At 46.0% G+C, this 20148-nt stretch overlaps 1 protein-coding gene across 1 annotated transcript in view; it reads right to left on the bottom strand.

Moving 5' to 3' along the window:
- Positions 1–206: 206 nt before the first annotated feature.
- Positions 207–20148, bottom strand: part of LOC130297932 (oocyte zinc finger protein XlCOF8.4-like) — a 170748-nt gene continuing 150806 nt past the window's right edge. Inside the window, 5 exon segments of the mRNA XM_056550779.1 lie at positions 207–1641; positions 9009–9132; positions 9248–9339; positions 9437–9563; positions 16475–16509. Coding sequence (XP_056406754.1) covers positions 674–1641; positions 9009–9132; positions 9248–9339; positions 9437–9563; positions 16475–16509 — 1346 coding nt within the window. The 3' untranslated portion in view covers positions 207–673.

The following is a 20148-nucleotide window of genomic DNA, read 5'->3' as shown; positions in this document are numbered from 1 at the left end:
AACAGAATGTGAGAGAAAATGCTTCTTCCTCAGATGACAGAGACAGGAGCCTGTATAATGGGGACAGAGCCCGGTCATATATAACAGCAATAACCCATCCCTGCCAGGGCCCCCACAAATCCACTGTCTCCCCAGCAGCACTCCGCACCCCTGTCTGGAGAAACACCAAGAATGTCCTTTCTCCATCTCCACAAGGACTCACAGGGACAACCTCTAGTTATAGGGACCGGTTCACACACAGGATTTTACTTATTGGTGACAACACAGAAGTGTCCTGATCCTGATAGGACAGAAGTGACACATGAGATACAATCAGTAATATTTCTAATGGAAATGAGGCCGAGGTAATACATAGTAATCACCAATCATTATCATCCATAGAAATCATCCAATCATACTGTAGTGTAGAGCTACAAGTCACTACTAAATGATACACAATAGCATTACATATTATTTCTCATTACCGTTATTTACCTACAAAGGTCACATGACCCCAGGTGCTGATGACCAAGAGATGATGTCGGCTTTAGCTTCTGCTTAGGTTTCATTAGGAAGTTTATTCGAGGGTTAATTCTCACAACAGAACTTAGAAACATCACATTTTACTGTCACCTGAGATCTCAGATTTCCATTCTCCATATTATTATATTTTTATCATTTATTATTTCATCGATCAGACTCTAGTGTGACTTCTCTCATGTACAGAAAGATGTGATTTACTAATAAAACATTTACCACATTCTGAACATGAATATGGCTTTTCTCCTGTGTGACTTCTCTCATGTACAGAAAGATGTGATTTACATATAAAACATTTCCCACATTCTGAACATGAATATGGCTTCTCTCCTGTGTGAATTCTCTCATGTATAACAAGATATGATTTTTGTGTAAAACATTTCCCACATTCTGAACATGAATATGGCTTCTCACCTGTGTGAATTCTCTCATGTATAACAAGATTTGTTTTTAGTGCAAAACATTTACCACATTCTGAACATGAATGTGGCTTCTCTCCTGTGTGACTTCTCTCATGTATAACAAGATTAGATTTTTGTGCAAAACATTTACAACATTCTGAACATGAATATGGCTTCTCTTCTGTGTGAATTCTCTCATGTTCTGAAAGATAGGATTTGTGATTAAAACATTTCCCACATTCTGAACATGAATATGGCTTCTCTCCTGTGTGACTTCTCTGATGTATAACAAGATATGATTTTTGTGTAAAAGATTTACCACATTCTGAACATGAATATGGCTTCTCTCCTGTGTGACTTCTCTCATGTATAACAAGATTTGATTTTTGTGCAAAATATTTCCCACATTCTGAGCATGAATATAACTTCTCCCCTGTGTGAATTTTCCTGTGTCTAAAAAGATTGGATCTTTCAGAAAACTCTTTCCCACATTCATCACACTGAATCCTTTCTCCCCCTTTCTGATCTGTCCTTGTGGTAACAATGTGTGGTTGGTCAGGAGAAGGTTCCTCATGATCAGGTGGATTATTATAGGATAGATCTGGATGGACATTAGGGGTAAGGAGGTCTTCTCCTGAGGAGCGCTCCATCATATCTTCATCTTCTCCTTTATCATTCAGGGATAACATGAAGTTTCCCTCAGAATTCTTACTGGGATTTTCTGTTGGGATAAAAATGGATTATGGGAAATGTATAAAATATTATTAGGTTGGAAACACACATGAAGTTTTGCTGCAGTTTTTGATGGTCACCTGACCCCAGAAGAGAATAAAGAGGAGAGGAGATGATCCCCCCTTTATAGTTTCCTTCTTTTTGGGGTCACTCCGGGCACCGACTCTAGGGAATGTTCACCAGAGATTATTGATTCCTTTTCTGGGCATGCTCTGTGACCTGTGCAGAGGTCATTGTACAGGGAGGAGGAGGTAACATTGATTCTTATCACTAGTCCAACTTCTATATCCAGAACTGAGAACTAGAGTTAGATGTCATTTAGATGTCTCCCCTCCCCCAACCATTACACCCCCTACACTACAGGACTGTTCACACCTGACAGGAAGGGATCATAATTCATGCTGCTTGTGCACAAATTAACCCCCCCCCCCCCCCCCACATCAGCACGGGGCCACAGAGATCTGGATCTGCGCGCCTGTGATGGTGCTGAAGGGGGAAGGGAAGCCTGCATGCGCTTTACGCATGTGTGTATACTCCATCCATAGCGTCCCCCTGTGCGGCCCAGTGAGTGAGTCAGGCTGGAAATGGTGTCCTGCTACACCGGAGGTAGGAAGAAGCTGCGCCGGATTCCCCTGCTTAACGTACTGTACCATTTCCACCCTCTGTTCCCTCTTTTCAACCCTGTCCACCCCTCCCCCCCGTCACCCATGTCCACCCCTCTATTCACCCCTCTGTCCCTTTGTCACCCCTCTTTTATCTCTTTTGTCATCCCCGTCCACCCCCATCTCCCATGTCCACCACTCTGACCAACCCCCAGTCTGCACGTCACCCATGTCCACCCCCTATTCACTCTTCTGTACCTTTGTTACCTGTCACTCCTGTCCACTCCTCTACACCCCTCTGTCACCCATGTACACTCCTCTACACCCCTCTGTCACCCATGTACACTCCTCTGTACCCCTCTGTCACCCATGTACACTCCTCTACACCCCTCTGTCACCCATATACACTCCTCTACACCCCTCCGTCACCCATGTACACTCCTCTACACCCCTCTGTCACCCATGTACACTCCTCTACACCCCTCTGTCACCCATGTACACCCCTCTGTCACCCATGTACATTCCTCTACACCCCTCTGTCACCCATGTACACCCCTCTGTCACCCATGTACACTCCTCTACACCCCTCTGTCACCCATGTACACTCCTCTACACCCCTCCGTCACCCATGTACACTCCTCTACACCCCTCCGTCACCCATGTACACTCCTCTACACCCCTCCGTCACCCATGTACACTCCTCTACACCCCTCCGTCACCCATGTACACTCCTCTACACCACTGTCACCCATGTACACTTCTTTACACACCTGTCACCCATGTACACTACTCTACACCCCACTGCCACCTATGCACACTCTTCTACACCCCTCTGACACCCATGTAAACCCCTCTACCCCCCTCTGACACCCATGTACACTCCTCTACACCCGTCACCCATGTACACTCCTCTACACCCCTGACACCCATGTGTACTTCCCTACACCCGTCACCCATGTACACTCCTCTACACCTCTCTGTCACCCATGTACACTCCTCTACACCACTGTCACCCATGTACACTTCTTTACACACCTGTCACCCATGTACACTACTCTACACCCCACTGCCACCTATGCACACTCTTCTACACCCCTCTGACACCCATGTAAACCCCTCTACCCCCCTCTGACACCCATGTACACTCCTCTACACCCGTCACCCATGTACACTCCTCTACACCCCTGACACCCATGTGTACTTCCCTACACCCGTCACCCATGTACACTCCTCTACACCCCTCTGTCACCCATGTACACTCCTCTACACCTCTCTGTCACCCATGTACACTCCTCTACACCCCTCTGACACCCATGTACACTCCTCTACACCCCTCTGTCACCCATGTACACTCCTCTACACCCCTCTGACACCCATGTATACTCCTCTACACCCCTCTGTTACCCCTTTACACCTATACGCCCCTGTATTCCACCTTCACTTGTAAAAGTAGATGGAAAAGTGCGGAGCCTAATAGATTTGTTTTGCAGGTTTAACGGTGAAGAATTGTGACTGGAAGAAATAGTCATGATGGCCCGAACCAGATGGAGAAGAAAAGGGAACAACGCTGATTACAGAAGAAGTCATTTGTGACTAGCAGCACTGTAAGCTACATAAAAAAAAAAAAAAATGTTTACTTTTTTTTTTTTTGCTCGTCCACTTCGGTTGGGGTGGCCCGGGAAATAAAAAAATTTTTCCGAGGGGCGCCCAAGCCGAAAAAGGTTGGGAAACACTGCTATATGTCCACAGAGGGAACACACAGTTGCGGCTCCGTCTTCTATCAAACTTTCTGTGGTAGGAAAACGACTGCTCCAAAGTCTCCTCCACCAGGGACCATGTGGGATAAGGCTCTATGTCTATATAACCCCAAGTTTTCTGTCATGTGACGACTATTCCTCTCTCAGAGGTGAATGAGGGGTTAAATATCTGTGGGGCCATGACAGTACACAGACAGACAATGTACGCCTCTTCAGGCTGGAGGAGAGGTTACCCCGGCTGCCCGTATTTTGCTTTATAATAAATTGAGAAATATATATGAGCCCCCCCCAGTGGAGGGCGGACACATGACCCATCCTCACCATAGAACACGACTACAGATACAACCGGCCATTCAGTTCTAAAGGAAGAGGTAGAAATGGGGGGAGGAGGGGACTGGGCCTAATAATCTGTAAGTATTAGAGAAAATATTGAGGGAAGTTAAGACCTGTAATAAATCCCCCAGAGATCTGATCCTTCATGTGGGGAGATTATAATGGGCGACGATCTCAATAAAATGTGTGACGGAATGGGGGAGATGGAGGAAATGATTCCTAATCTCCAAAAAGTTGGGGGTGCTTAAAAGTAAATAAGAGAGAGATTACAAAAAGAATAGGGGGCTCTGAGAGATAAAGGTCCAGATACGGGGGACACAGCAGGGAGAAGTAACTCCTCGGAAGGGTGACATCAGAGGTACCTGTATTATAAGGCTAATGGACGCCTTCGGCCTCAAATATTTTCCCCATTATTTGAAATAAAAAGAGCTCACAAAGTTCCCTTAAAAAAAATTCTACCTCCAGGCAGCCCTGGGAAATGAGAAAAAGACGGAGAAACGAGAAAAAGACGGAGAAACGAGGAAAAGACGGAGAAACGAGGAAAAGACGGAGAAACGAGAGAAGGCCGGAGAAACGAGAGAAGGCCGGAGAAACGAGAGAAGGCCGGAGAAACGAGAGAAGGCCGGAGAAACGAGAGAAGGCCGGAGAAACGAGAGAAGGCCGGAGAAACGAGAGAAGGCCGGAGAAACGAGAGAAGGCCGGAGAAACGAGAGAAGGCCGAGAAACGAGAGAAGGCCGAGAAACGAGAGAAGGCCGAGAAACGAGAGAAGGCCGAGAAACGAGAGAAGGCCGAGAAACGAGAGAAGGCCGAGAAACGAGAGAAGGCCGAGAAACGAGAGAAGGCCGAGAAACGAGAGAAGACCGAGAAACGAGAGAAGACCGAGAAACGAGAGAAGACCGAGAAACGAGAGAAGACCGAGAAACGAGAGAAGACCGAGAAACGAGAGAAGACCGAGAAACGAGAGAAGACCGAGAAACGAGAGAAGACCGAGAAACGAGAGAAGACCGAGAAACGAGAGAAGACTGTCTGAAGCAATGATTCCCTTTTCGCTGTTATTTCCCTGTACACTGCATATAGTGTATAAGAAAAGACTTTGTTGGTCCCCAGTACAGTCCTCTCCAGCGTCGAATACAAATGAATGAAGCAGAAGTCGTCTACAGCACGAGCTCTCTCTAATAGTCGGGGCCCGTTGTGGAGATCATGGGGGGGGGGGGGGGGGGGGGGCCCAGCTTTAGGATCAGATACTTATTTCCTATTCTAAGACATTTTCTCTGGACACCCACTGTAATGTTCTCACATGGAGACAGATAAGAGACAATCAGTGTTTTATCTAATAAAGACACAGAACTCCCGGATATAATTACAGGACAGGAAAGAGTCACCAGGGAGGAGGAGACGGACAAGTAGTGACATCCATTCAGTTTTATCTACAGCTCAAACCTTTTATCCCAAAAACAATTGAATCACGATGTTATCCGCTCACGATTACATACCCGCAAAAACCTTCTATTATTACCCGGCATCTGGATGTCAGCGTTGGCCCAGACCAGACCCCAGTGTGTATTTAGCATGTGCTACCTCCCCCTGACCCCCATGTGTGTCCGGTGCTGGTGTGTAAATGAATGCCCCTCTGGGACCACTCTAACTACTGATAGGGTGGGGTCGTAAATGAATGCCCCCCTGGGACCCCTCTAACTACCGACAGGGTGGGGTCGTAAATGAATGCCCCCCTGGGACCCCTCCAACTACTGACAGGGTGGGGTCGTAAATGAATGCCCCCCTGGGACCCCTCTAACTACCGACAGGGTGGGGTCGTAAATGAATGCCCCTCTGGGACCACTCCAACTACTGACAGGGTGGGGTCGTAAATGAATGCCCCTCTGGGACCACTCTAACTACTGACAGGGTGGGAGTTGTGAATTTCAGGTCTGGTGAGAAGAGGGTATAACGGTGACTGGTGACCTTATCCTGCTGAAGGACATTGGTGACTGCCTCTGAAATGAAGTCTACATATGGGCCGGGTGACGCCATTTTCATCCCTTTCGCAAGTTTGTTCTTTTTCACTGGCCGCCTTAGAGATGTAGACATTGAAGCTCGCCCATCTGACTTTAATAACATTTTTATCCTTAAAAAAGTCAGCAAAAAATTCTGGAGGCAATGGGGGGGGGGAAGCTCTTGTGTCCTGACAGTTACACCCATTGTAAAGCCCCAGCCCCCACCCCAAATGTAAAGCCCCAGCCATCGATCTATGGCGCAGCCTCTGGTCCTGTCCTTATGTCACGACTAACTGGGACATGGTGCCGACGTATATTTATCAGATGGTCATTATTAGGATATGTTCACATGGCAGAATTCTGCCGAAAACTCTGCATGCAAATTTTAGTGCACATTGGCCCTGATTTACTAAGAGTGGAGGGTAGTTTTATTGCTGTTTTCTTCCCCAACAGGTATTTTTCCATTGTATTTACTGATTTGGCACTTATTCCTACACTTCGCTTTTCTAAAAGTTCAAATTTACCTAATCCCTGCCCCTTTTTGATGACCACACCCCCTTTTTCCTGGCAGTCGCACCTTTGGGTTCTCTCAGTAAAAAAGAACAAATGGTTGTTTTTTTAAATTTTATTTTGGTCCCAAATTCTGGTGCAAGGAGTTTACGACAGAGTTTAGGCAGAAGAACAGAGGAATAAAAGCCGGGATCACGTTAGTAAATGACCCCCATTGTCTTTAACGGAGATTCCACTGTCCCATTCACACTGCGAAATTCCGCAAAATTATAAGACCTGTTTTAAAATTTTGCAGAATTCTATTCAGAGCGCCACTGAAGTTTATAGGGCTTTGAATTTGCAAACAAAGAAATTCCGATTGCATTCCGCTTAACTGGTTAACGACCATGGACGTGTATAATCGTCCATGTGTTGTTAACCGAGTATGGCGCAGGCTCCCGACTCGAGCCCGCGTCATACCGGCCGACCCTCAGCTGATTCTTGTAGCTGAGGGCCGGCGTTAATAGCCGACATGCGGCCAGCTATTAACCCTTTAGATCGCCGCTGTCAAAGTTGACAGCGACATTTAAAGGAAGCCGTGAACACTCCCTGGTGGTGCAGTTATCAATGGAGCGCAGATCACACAGATCAATTGTGGTTCTATGAAACCACATTGATCTGTATGAGGAATCTAATCTAATCCCGTTAATTAAACCACATGGTCAATGGCGTATACGTAAAAAAAATACCAAAGTCCAAAATTGCGTATTTTTGGAAACTTTGTATACTCTAAAAAAAAAAAAAAAATGTATAAAAACCCATCAAAAAGTTCCATCAAAACAAAAATGGTACCGATGAAAACTTCTGATCATAGCGCTAAAAATGAGCCCTCATACCGCCCCGTATACGGAAAAATAAAAAAAGTTATAGGGGTCAGAAGAGGACAATTTTATACATTTTGGAGAATGTAGTGAAATAAAGAAAAACCTATATAAATTGGGTATCATTGTAACCGTATGGACCTAAAAAATAAATATATGGTGTCGTTTTTAACGAAAAGTGCACTGCATAGAATCGGAAGACCCCAGAAGTTACAAAATGACTTTTTTTTTTTTTTTCCCCAATTTTGCCCCTCAAATATTTTTTTTCTGGGTTTTGTCTTAAATTTTTAGGTAAAATGATTGATGTCATTACAAAGTACAATTGGAGGCACAAAAAATAAGAATCATATGGATTTTAGGAGCAAAATTGAGAGGGTTTTATGATTTTGAGAAGGTGATTAGGAAAAAAAACAAAGTGCAAAAACAGAAAAACCTGTGGTCCTTAAGGGGTTAAATTTAAAAAAAAAATGTAAAAAAGGTCTCATCTTGAGTGGAATAGCAGAAATTTCACGTGTGAACAAAGCCTTAAAAAATAGCACTCACCATTTATTCAATGAATACTGCTACCACTTCATATTGTGTGCTGAGCTATTAGGAAAGACAACAGCAGAGCCGTCTACACTCCATGTTGGTTAGAGCCTTAAAAGAGCCGCAGGGAGATCCACCCGCAGCCCAGGGAGATCCACCCGCAGCCCAGGGAGATCCACCCGCAGCCCAGGGAGATCCACCCGCAGCCCAGGGAGATCCACCCGCAGCCCAGGGAGATCCACCCGCAGCCCAGGGAGATCCACCCGCAGCCCAGGGAGATCCACCCGCAGCCCAGGGAGATCCACCCGCAGCCCAGGGAGATTCATTCCAAAAATGGCCCACATTGTATTACTGGTTACACAACAGGCAACATGTCAGGATTATGTTATAATATTCATAGTAAATCCATGATTACATACCTGGGACAACACCTCCTGGAATTATTACATACCTGGGGTAACACCTCCTGGAATTATTACATACCTGGGGTAACACCTCCTGGAATTATTACATACCTGGGACAACACCTCCTGGAATTATTACATACCTGGGGTAACACCTCCTGGAATTATTACATACCTGGGGTAACACCTCCTGGAATTATTACATACCTGGGACAACACCTCCTGGAATTATTACATACCTGGGGTAACATCTCCTGGAATTATTACATACCTGGGACAACACCTCTTGGAATTATTACATACCTGGGACAACACCTCCTGGAATTATTACATACCTGGGACAACACCTCCTGGAATTATTACATACCTGGGGTAACACCTCCTGGAATTTCCTCCTTCACTTCCCTCATACACGGGTGATCGGCCCAGAAATCCGCCTTCTTTTCGGGTTCATCTCTAACTTCAACTTTAATATTAATCTGATCTTCAACCTGAACGAACAAGAAAAAAATGTTCGAAAAGAACTTTAGTTCGATCCCTTTAAGTTCATATTATGGGGAGACTATAAGGACCCCCCTATAGAGATATAGGATCAGCCTCATCTACCTGATGCTTCTCTGGGACATTTCCCTCTGGACAGTCCTGGGAATACAGAGGACGGGGACACCTCTCGGGTGGATTTCTATCAATGACTTCATCTGTAGGGAACACACAGGGAATGAATACATCAGTGCTGGATAGATTTCTAGGTTACTAGGTAGTGAGAGTGATATCTATATATATGTGTCTTCTTACCTTGTGATGTGAGGGGCCGGTGATCCTCCATCATGACTATGTCCTGGTACAGATCCTTGTGTCCTCCAACTCCTCCACTGAATAATAGACAGCGATGTCCTAATGGGGTCAGTTCTGGAGACCTCACCTACAAAAAGACATCGATAACATAGAGCGGCGCCAAAGATGGGGGACAACAATGGTGGAAATGTAGACGGGGGGACAACAATGGTGGAAATGTAGACGGGGGGACAACAATGGTGGAAATGTAGACGGGGGGACAACAATGGTGGAAATGTAGACGGGGGGACAACAATGGTGGAAATGTAGACGGGGACAACAATGGTGGAAATGTAGACGGGGGGACAACAATGGTGGAAATGTAGACGGGGGACAACAATGGTGGAAATGTAGACGGGGGGACAACAATGGTGGAAATGTAGACGGGGGGACAACAATGGTGGATATGTAGATGGGGGGACAACAATGGTGGAAATGTAGATGGGGACAACAATGGTGGAAATGTAGATGGGGGACAACAATGGTGGAAATGTAGATGGGGACAACAATGGTGGAAATGTAGATGGGGACAACAATGGTGGAAATGTAGATGGAAGGACAACAATGGTGGAAATGTAGATGGAAGGACAACAATGGTGGAAATGTAGATGGAAGGACAACAATGGTGGAAATGTAGATGGGGACAACAATGGTGGAAATGTAGATGGGGGACAACAATGGTGGAAATGTAGATGGGGGACAACAATGGTGGAAATGTAGACGGGGGGGACAACAATGGTGGAAATGTAGACGGGGGGACAACAATGGTGGATATGTAGATGGGGGGACAACAATGGTGGAAATGTAGATGGGGACAACAATGGTGGAAATGTAGATGGGGGACAACAATGGTGGAAATGTAGATGGGGACAACAATGGTGGAAATGTAGATGGGGACAACAATGGTGGAAATGTAGATGGAAGGACAACAATGGTGGAAATGTAGATGGAAGGACAACAATGGTGGAAATGTAGATGGAAGGACAACAATGGTGGAAATGTAGATGGGGGACAACAATGGTGGGAAATGTAGATGGGGGACAACAATGGTGGAAATGTAGATGGGGGACAACAATGGTGGAAACGTAGATGGGGACAACAATGGTGGAAACGTAGATGGGGACAACAATGGTGGAAACGTAGATGGGGACAACAATGGTGGAAACGTAGATGGGGACAACAATGGTGGAAACGTAGATGGGGACAACAATGGTGGAAACGTAGATGGGGGACAACAATGATGAAAACGTAGATGGGGGACAACAATGATGAAAAGGTAGATGGGGGGACAACAATGGTGGAAATGTAGATGGGGGGACAACAATGGTGGAAATGTAGATGGGGGGACAACAATGGTGGAAATGTAGATGGGGGGACAACAATGGTGGAAATGTAGATGGGGGGACAACAATGGTGGAAATGTAGATGGGGGGACAACAATGGTGGAAAATGTAGATGGGGGGGACAACAACGGTGGACATGTAGATGGGGGACAACAACGGTGGACATGTAGATGGGGGACAACAACGGTGGACATGTAGATGGGGGACAACAACGGTGGACATGTAGATGGGGGACAACAACGGTGGACATGTAGATGGGGGACAACAACGGTGGACATGTAGATGGGGGGGACAACAATGGTGGACATGTAGATGGGGACAACAATGGTGGACATGTAGATGGGGACAACAATGGTGGACATGTAGATGGAGACAACAATGGTGGAAATGTAGATGGGGACAACAATGGTGGAAATGTAGATGGGGACAACAATGGTGGAAATGTAGATGGGGACAACAATGGTGGAAATGTAGATGGGGACAACAATGGTGGAAATGTAGATGGGGACAACAATGGTGGAAATGTAGATGGGGACAACAATGGTGGAAATGTAGATGGGGACAACAATGGTGGAAATGTAGATGGGGGACAACAATGGTGGAAATGTAGATGGGGACAACAATGGTGGAAATGTAGATGGGGACAACAATGGTGGAAATGTAGATGGGGGAACAACAATGGTGGAAATGTAGATGGGGGAACAACAATGGTGGAAATGTAGATGGGGGGACAACAATGGTGGAAATGTAGATGGGGGGACAACAATGGTGGAAATGTAGATGGGGGAACAACAATGGTGGAAATGTAGATGGGGGGGCCAACAATGGTGGAAATGTAGATGGGGACAACAATGGTGAAAGGTCTAAAGAACAAAACTCATTAGGAAAGACATAAAGAATAGAGATGAGATAATCTCCAGTAGATGTGACCTGAACCTGTCCCGGGCAGCGCTGCCCATTATCCCCCATAATATTGTAGCTATTGAACCCCTCCCCCACGTGATTTGGAGGAATAAGAATAATAAGGGAATGGATGTGATTGGTGGACACAAGAAATGAGCTTTGTAGCCGATGACATTATAAACCTCTCCCCCAATTCACCAGATACGAGAACTTACTAGAAAGGCGGCGGAAATCTGGGAACAGAAGAACCAAGAGAAGATGTCCGAAGAACAAAGGAGGACGAGGGGAGAGGAGAGAAGATAGGAGGAGATGTCAATAGGGAAGAGGACAGAAGAGGAGAGAAGAAGAAGAGGAGAGGAGAAAAAGAGGAGAGGAGAAGAAAAAGAAGAAGAGGAGAGAAGAAGAAGAGAAGAAGAAGAAGAGGAGAGAAGAAGAAGAGAAGAAGAAGAAGAAGAGAAGAAGAAGAGGAGAGAAGAGAAGAAGAGAATAAGAAGAGGAGAGAAGAGAAGAAGAAGAGGAGAGGGAAGAAGAGGAGAGAGGAGAAGAGGAGAAGAGGAGAAGAGGAGAAGAGGAGAAGAGGAGAAGAGAGAGAGAGAGAAGGGGGGAGAAGAGGAGAGAGAAGAGGAGAGAGAAGAGGAGAGGAGAGGAGAGGAGAGGAGAGAAGAGGAGAGAAGAGGAGAGAAGAGGAGAGAAGAGGAGAGAAGAGGAGAGAAGAGGAGAGAAGAGGAGAGAAGAGGAGAGAAGAGGAGAGAAGAGGAGAGAAGAGGAGAGAAGAGGAGAGAAGAGGAGAGAAGAGGAGAGAGAGAGAGAGAGAGAGAAGAGGAGAGAGAAGAGGAGAGAAGAGGAGAGAGAAGAGGAGAGAAGAGGAGAGAAGAGAGAGAGAGAGGAGAGAGAGAGAGAGAAGAGGAGAGAGAGAGGAGAGGAAGAGAGAGAGAAGAGGAGAGAGAAGAGAAGGAGAGGAGAGAAGAGAGGAGAGAGAGAGAGAGAAGAGGAGAGAGAAGAGGAGAGAGAGAGGAGAGAGAGAGGGAGAGGAGAGGAGAGAGAGAGAAGAGAGAGAGAGAGAGGGAGAGGAAGAGGAAGAGAAGAGGAGAGAGAGAAGAGGAGAGAAGAGAGAAGAGGAGAGAAGAAGAGGAGAGAAGAGGAGAGAGAGGAGAGAAGAGGAGAGAAGAGGAGAGAAGAGGAGAGAAGAGAGAAGAGAGAGAGAAGAGAGAAGAGGAGAGGAGAGAAGAGGAGAGGAGAGGAGAGAAGAGGAGAGAAGAGGAGAGAAGAGGAGAGGAGAGAAGAGAAGAGGAGAGAAGAGAGGAGAGGAGAGAAGAGGAGAGAAGAGAGGAGAGAAGAGGAGAGGAGAGAGGAGAGGAGAGAAGAGAAGAGGAGAGAAGAGAAGAGGAGAGAAGAGGAGAGAAGAGGAGAGGAGAGAAGAGGAGAGAAGAGGAGAGAAGAGGAGAGAAGAGAGGAGAGAAGAGGAGAGGAGAGAGGAGAGGAGAGAAGAGAAGAGGAGAGAAGAGAAGAGGAGAGAAGAGGAGAGAAGAGGAGAGGAGAGAAGAGAAGAGGAGAGGAGAGAAGAGGAGAGAAGAGGAGAGAAGAGGAGAGAAGAGGAGAGAAGAGGAGAGAAGAGAGGAGAGGAGAGGAGAGAAGAGAAGAGGAGGGAAGAGAAGAGGAGAGGAGAGAAGAGGAGAGGAGAGAGGAGAGAAGAGAAGAGGAGGGAAGAGAAGAGGAGAGGAGAGAAGAGGAGAGGAGAGAGGAGACCTCCTGTGTAATTGTACCATAGAGTCTTGTGTAATATTAATATTTCGTTATGTGAGAAGATTAACCCCTTGAGGCCAATTTCCATTTTTACGTTCTCGTTTTCCTTCTTTTCCTAAAAGACATTTAGGGGTCTTTATAAAATCTACTCCATTATTTTGGCTGTAGTTTCCATTTTTTGGCCCAGTTGCTTTTAGAGACAAAGTGACATTGGTCGTGATTTCAGTTGATATTTGGGACTTTTCAGTTTGTCGCATATTTGGTGCAACTCCCCTTATTGAGGCGCAATTCTACACCAGTCCTGACGCCTTAGACACTGACTGTGCACATTATTATAAGCGGCAGAGAAATGTGATCAGCAGCAGATCCATCACATGTCATGTGACAATGTGATCAGCATCAGATCCATCACGTGTCATGTGACAATATGATCAGCAGCGGATCCATCACGTGTCATGTGACAATGTGATCAGCAGCAGATCCATCACGTGTGTCATGTGACAATGTGATCAGCAGCAGATCCATCACGTGTCATGTGACAACGTGATCAGCAGCAGATCCATCACGTGTCATGTGACAATATGATCAGCAGATCCATCAAGTGTGTCATGCGACAATGTGATCAGCAGCAGATCCATCACGTGTCATGTGACAATATGATCAGCAGCAGATCCATCACGTGTCATGTGACAATATGATCAGCAGCAGATCCATCACGTGTCATGTGATAATATGATCAGCAGCAGATCCATCACGTGTGTCATGTGACAATGTGATCAGCAGCAGATCCATCATGTGTCATGTGACAATGTGATCAGCAGCAGATCCATCATGTGTCATGTGACAATGTGATCAGCAGCAGATCCGTCACGTGTCATGTGACAATTTGATCAGCAGCAGATCCATCACGTGTCATGTGACAATGTGATCAGCAGCAGATCCATCACGTGTCATGTGACAATGTGATCAGCAGCAGATCCATCACGTGTGTCATCTGACAATGTGATCAGCAGCAGATCCATCACGTGTCATGTGACAATATGATCAGCAGCAGATCCATCACGTGTGTTGTGACAATGTGATCAGCAGCAGATCCATCACGTGTCATGTGACAATGTGATCAGCAGCAGATCCATCACGTGTGTTGTGACAATGTGATCAGCAGCAGATCCATCACGTGTCATGTGACAATATGATCAGCAGCAGATCCATCACGTGTCATGTGACAGTGTGATCAGCAGCAGATCCATCACGTGTCATGTGACAATGTGATCAGCAGCAGATCCATCACGTGTCATGTGACAGTGTGATCAGCAGCAGATCCATCACGTGTCATGTGACAGTGTGATCAGCAGCAGATCCATCACGTGTCATGTGACAATGTGATCAGCAGCGGATCCATCACGTGTCATGTGACAATGTGATCAGCAGCAGATCCATCACGTGTCATGTGACAGTGTGATCAGCAGCAGATCCATCACGTGTCATGTGACAATGTGATCAGCAGCAGATCCATCACGTGTCATGTGACAATGTGATCAGCAGCAGATCCATCACGTGTGTCATGTGACAATGTAATCAGCAGCAGATCCATCACGTGTGTCATGTGACAATGTGATCAGCAGCAGATCCATCACGTGTGTCATGTGACAATATGATCAGCAGCAGATCCATCACGTGTCATGTGACAATGTGATCAGCAGCAGATCCATCACGTGTCATGTGACAATATGATCAGCAGCAGATCCATCACGTGTCATGTGACAATGTGATCAGCAGCAGATCCATCACGTGTCATGTGACAATATGATCAGCAGCAGATCCATCACGTGTCATGTGACAATATGATCAGCAGCAGATCCATCACGTGTGTTGTGACAATGTGATCAGCAGCAGATCCATCACGTGTCATGTGACAATGTGATCAGCAGCAGATCCATCACGTGTGTCATGTGACAATGTGATCAGCAGCAGATCCATCACGTGTGTCATGTGACAATGTGATCAGCAGCAGATCCATCACGTGTGTCATGTGACAATGTGATCAGCAGCAGATCCATCACCTGTGTCATGTGACAATGTGATCAGCAGCAGATCCATCACGTCTCATGTGACAATGTGATCAGCAGCAGATCCATCACGTGTCATGTGACAATATGATCAGCAGCAGATCCATCACGTGTCATGTGACAATATGATCAGCAGCAGATCCATCACGTCTCATGTGACAATATGATCAGCAGCAGATCCATCATGTGTGTCATGTGACAATGTGATCAGCAGCAGATCCGTCATGTGTCATGTGACAATATGATCAGCAGCAGATCCATCATGTGTGTCATGTGACAATATGATCAGCAGCAGATCCATCACGAGTCATGTGACAATGTGATCAGCAGCAGATCCATCACGAGTCATGTGACAGGTAATGAACTACAGATCTGCACCTCCTCCACTTCCCCCAAAATTCTTATTTTATCTCCACAGATCAGGTGAGAACCAGATGTCACTATAGTATCCTGCCCTTCAGGAGTCTTAGAAAGCTGGGGAGGTCCTGTGAGCTGCACTAAGATTCCTGTAGAGCAGAATGACATCTGGTATTTAACTTCATATCTCAAATATGGCTGCAACACCAGAGAGATATTCTCTTCAGGACACTGAGAAAGTTGGGTAGCATGTATTACATAAAGCTGGGTGGCAGGCATTAAATAAAGCTGGGTGGCAGGCAGTATATAAAGCTGGGTGGCGGGCAGTATATAAAGCTGGGTGGCGGGCAGTATATAAAGCTGGGTGGCAGGCAGTATATAAAGCTGGGTGGCGGGCAGTATATAAAGCTGGGTGGCAAGCAGTGTATAAAGCTGGGTGGCGGGCAGTATATAAAGCTGGGTGGCACATAGTTATTATATCTCTTTATTTATTACAGTAAGAACCAGTGTGAACTATTACATTGTGACAGGAGGAAGAAGAGAGGAACAACACAATGTAACAAACCCTCTGCATAGAAACTCACCTCACACCGCGTCTCCTCTTCACTGAGCTCCTCCCCTTCTGGTCACATGTTCTCTACAACTGCTGAGCCCCGCCCACTCCTGTCACATGACCATCCTCACAGGTCCTTCATCCACAATCTCTCCTATCCTGCTAAGCTCCGCCCCCACATGTACTGGTCACATGATTGTGACATCATCACAGGTCCTACACCTCCAGCAGATACAGAGCAGGTCCTGGACGAGCATATCGTGGTAAAGAGATTACATAGGGAGAAGGTTTGTTACAGTGTGTCACCCCAGTAGTAAGGAGATTACATGAGGAGGATGTTTGTTACAGTGTGTCACCCCAGTAGTAAGGAGATTACATGAGGAGGAGGTTTGTTACAGTGTGTCACCCCAGTAGTAAGGAGATTACATGAGGAGGAGGTTTGTTACAGTGTGTCACCACACAGTAGTAAGGAGGTTACATGAGGAGGAGGTTTGTTACAGTGTGTCACCACACAGTAGTAAGGAGGTTACATGAGGAGGAGGTTTGTTACAGTGTGTCACCCCAGTAGTAAGGAGATTACATGAGGAGGAGGTTTGTTACAGTGTGTCACCCCAGTAGTAAGGAGATTACATGAGGAGGAGGTTTGTTACAGTGTGTCACCCCAGTAGTAAGGAGATTACATGAGGAGGAGGTTTGTTACAGTGTGTCACCCCAGTAGTAAGGAGATTACATGAGGAGGAGGTTTGTTACAGTGTGTCACCCCAGTAGTAAGGAGATTACATGAGGAGGAGGTTTGTTACAGTGTGTCACCCCAGTAGTAAGGAGATTACATGAGGGGGAGGTTTGTTACAGTTTGTCACCCCAGTAGTAAGGAGATTACATAAGGAGGAGGATTGTTACAGTGTGTCACCCCAGTAGTAAGGAGATTACATGAGGAGGAGGTTTGTTACAGTGTGTCACCCCAGTAGTAAGGAGATTACATGAGGAGGAGGTTTGTTACAGTGTGTCACCCCAGTAGTAAGGAGATTACATGAGGAGGAGGTTTGTTACATTGTGTCGCTGGTTCTGTGATTCAGGCTCCTCCTCTTCCCCTCCAGCTGACCCAGTTGTCTCCTCTTCTCCTGAATGATCCCCCAAGGATGGACAAGGACAGGAATGAGACGACTAAGAGAATATTACACTTCACCTTGGAGATCCTCCACCTGCTGACCGGAGAGGTGAGGTGACCCATCTACATTTCCACCATTGTTGTCCCCCATCTACATTTCCACCATTGTTGTCTCCATCTACATTTCCACCATTGTTGTCCCCATCTACATTTCCACCATTGTTGTCCCCCATCTACATTTCCACCATTGTTGTCCTCATCTGCATTTCCACCATTGTTGTCCCCATCTACATTTCCGCCATTGTTGTCCCCATCTACATTTCCACCATTGTTGTCCCCGTCTACATTTCCACCATTGTTGTCCCCATCTACATTTCCACCATTGTTGTCCCCCATCTACATTTCCACCATTGTTGTCCCCCATCTACATTTCCATCATTGTTGTCCCCCATCTACATTTCCATCATTGTTGTCCCCCATCTACATTTCCATCATTGTTGTCCCCCATCTACATTTCCACCATTGTTGTCCCCGTCTACATTTCCACCATTGTTGTCCCCATCTACATTTCCACCATTGTTGTCCCCCATCTACATTTCCACCATTGTTGTCCCCCATCTACATTTCCACCATTGTTGTCCCCCATCTACATTTCCACCATTGTTGTCCCCGTCTACATTTCCACCATTGTTGTCCCCCCATCTACATTTCCACCATTGTTGTCCTCATCTGCATTTCCACCATTGTTGTCCCCATCTACATTTCCGCCATTGTTGTCCCCGTCTACATTTCCACCATTGTTGTCCCCGTCTACATTTCCACCATTGTTGTCCCCATCTACATTTCCACCATTGTTGTCCCCCATCTACATTTCCACCATTGTTGTCCCCCATCTACATTTCCATCATTGTTGTCCCCCATCTACATTTCCACCATTGTTGTCCCCCATCTACATTTCCACCATTGTTGTCCCCCATCTACATTTCCACCATTGTTGTCCCCCATCTACATTTCCACCATTGTTGTCCCCATCTACATTTCCACCATTGTTGTCCCCATCTACATTTCCATCATTGTTGTCCCCATCTACATTTCCACCATTGTTGTCCCCCATCTACATTTCCATCATTGTTGTCCCCATCTACATTTCCACCATTGTTGTCCCCATCTACATTTCCACCATTGTTGTCCCCCATCTACATTTTCACCATTGTTGTCCCCACATCTACATTTACACCATAGTTGTCCCCATCTAAATTTCCACCATTGTTGTCCCCATCTAATTTCCACCATTGTTGTCCCATCTACATTTCCACCATTGTTGTCCCATCTACATTTCCACCATTGTTGTCCCATCTACATTTCCACCATTGTTGTCCCATCTACATTTCCACCATTGTTGTCCCATCTACATTTCCACCATTGTTGTCCCATCTTCATTTCCACCATTGTTGTCCCATCTACATTTCCACCATTGTTGTCCCATCTACATTTCCACCATTGTTGTCCCATCTACATTTCCACCATTGTTGTCCCATCTACATTTCCACCATTGTTGTCCCATCTACATTTCCACCATTGTTGTCCCATCTACATTTCCACCATTGTTGTCCCATCTACATTTCCACCATTGTTGTCCCATCTACATTTCCACCATTGTTGTCCCATCTACATTTCCACCATTGTTGTCCCATCTACATTTCCACCATTGTTGTCCCATCTACATTTCCACCATTGTTGTCCCATCTACATTTCCACCATTGTTGTCCCATCTACATTTCCACCATTGTTGTCCCATCTACATTTCCACCATTGTTGTCCCATCTACATTTCCACCATTGTTGTCCCATCTACATTTCCACCATTGTTGTCCCATCTACATTTCCACCATTGTTGTCCCATCTACATTTCCACCATTGTTGTCCCATCTACATTTCCACCATTGTTGTGTCCCCCCATCTACATTTCCACCATTGTTGTCCCATCTACATTTCCACCATTGTTGTGTCCCCATCTACATTTCCACCATTGTTGTGTCCCCATCTACATTTCCACCATTGTTGTCTCCATCTACATTTCCACCATTGTTGTCCCCATCTACATTTCCACCATTGTTGTCCCCATCTACATTTCCACCATTGTTGTCCCCACATCTACATTTCCACCATTGTTGTCCCCCATCTACATTTCCACCATTGTCCCCATCTGCATTTCCACCATTGTTGTCCCCACATCTACATTTATACCATTGTTGTCCCCCCATCTACATTTCCACCATTGTTGTCCCCCCATCTACATTTCCACCATTGTTGTCCCCCCATCTACATTTCCACCATTGTTGTCCCCCCATCTACATTTCCACCATTGTTGTCCCCCCATCTACATTTCCACCATTGTTGTCCCCCCATCTACATTTCCACCATTGTCGTCCCATCTACATTTCCACCATTGTTGTCCCATCTACATTTCCACCATTGTTGTCCCATCTACATTTCCACCATTGTTGTCCCATCTACATTTCCACCATTGTTGTCCCATCTACATTTCCACCATTGTTGTCCCATCTACATTTCCACCATTGTTGTCCCCACATCTAC

This window comes from Hyla sarda, assembly GCF_029499605.1.
Source record: "Hyla sarda isolate aHylSar1 chromosome 1 unlocalized genomic scaffold, aHylSar1.hap1 SUPER_1_unloc_10, whole genome shotgun sequence".
NCBI lineage: Eukaryota > Metazoa > Chordata > Amphibia > Anura > Hylidae > Hyla > Hyla sarda.
This window is presented reverse-complemented; position numbering and strand designations above follow the sequence as displayed.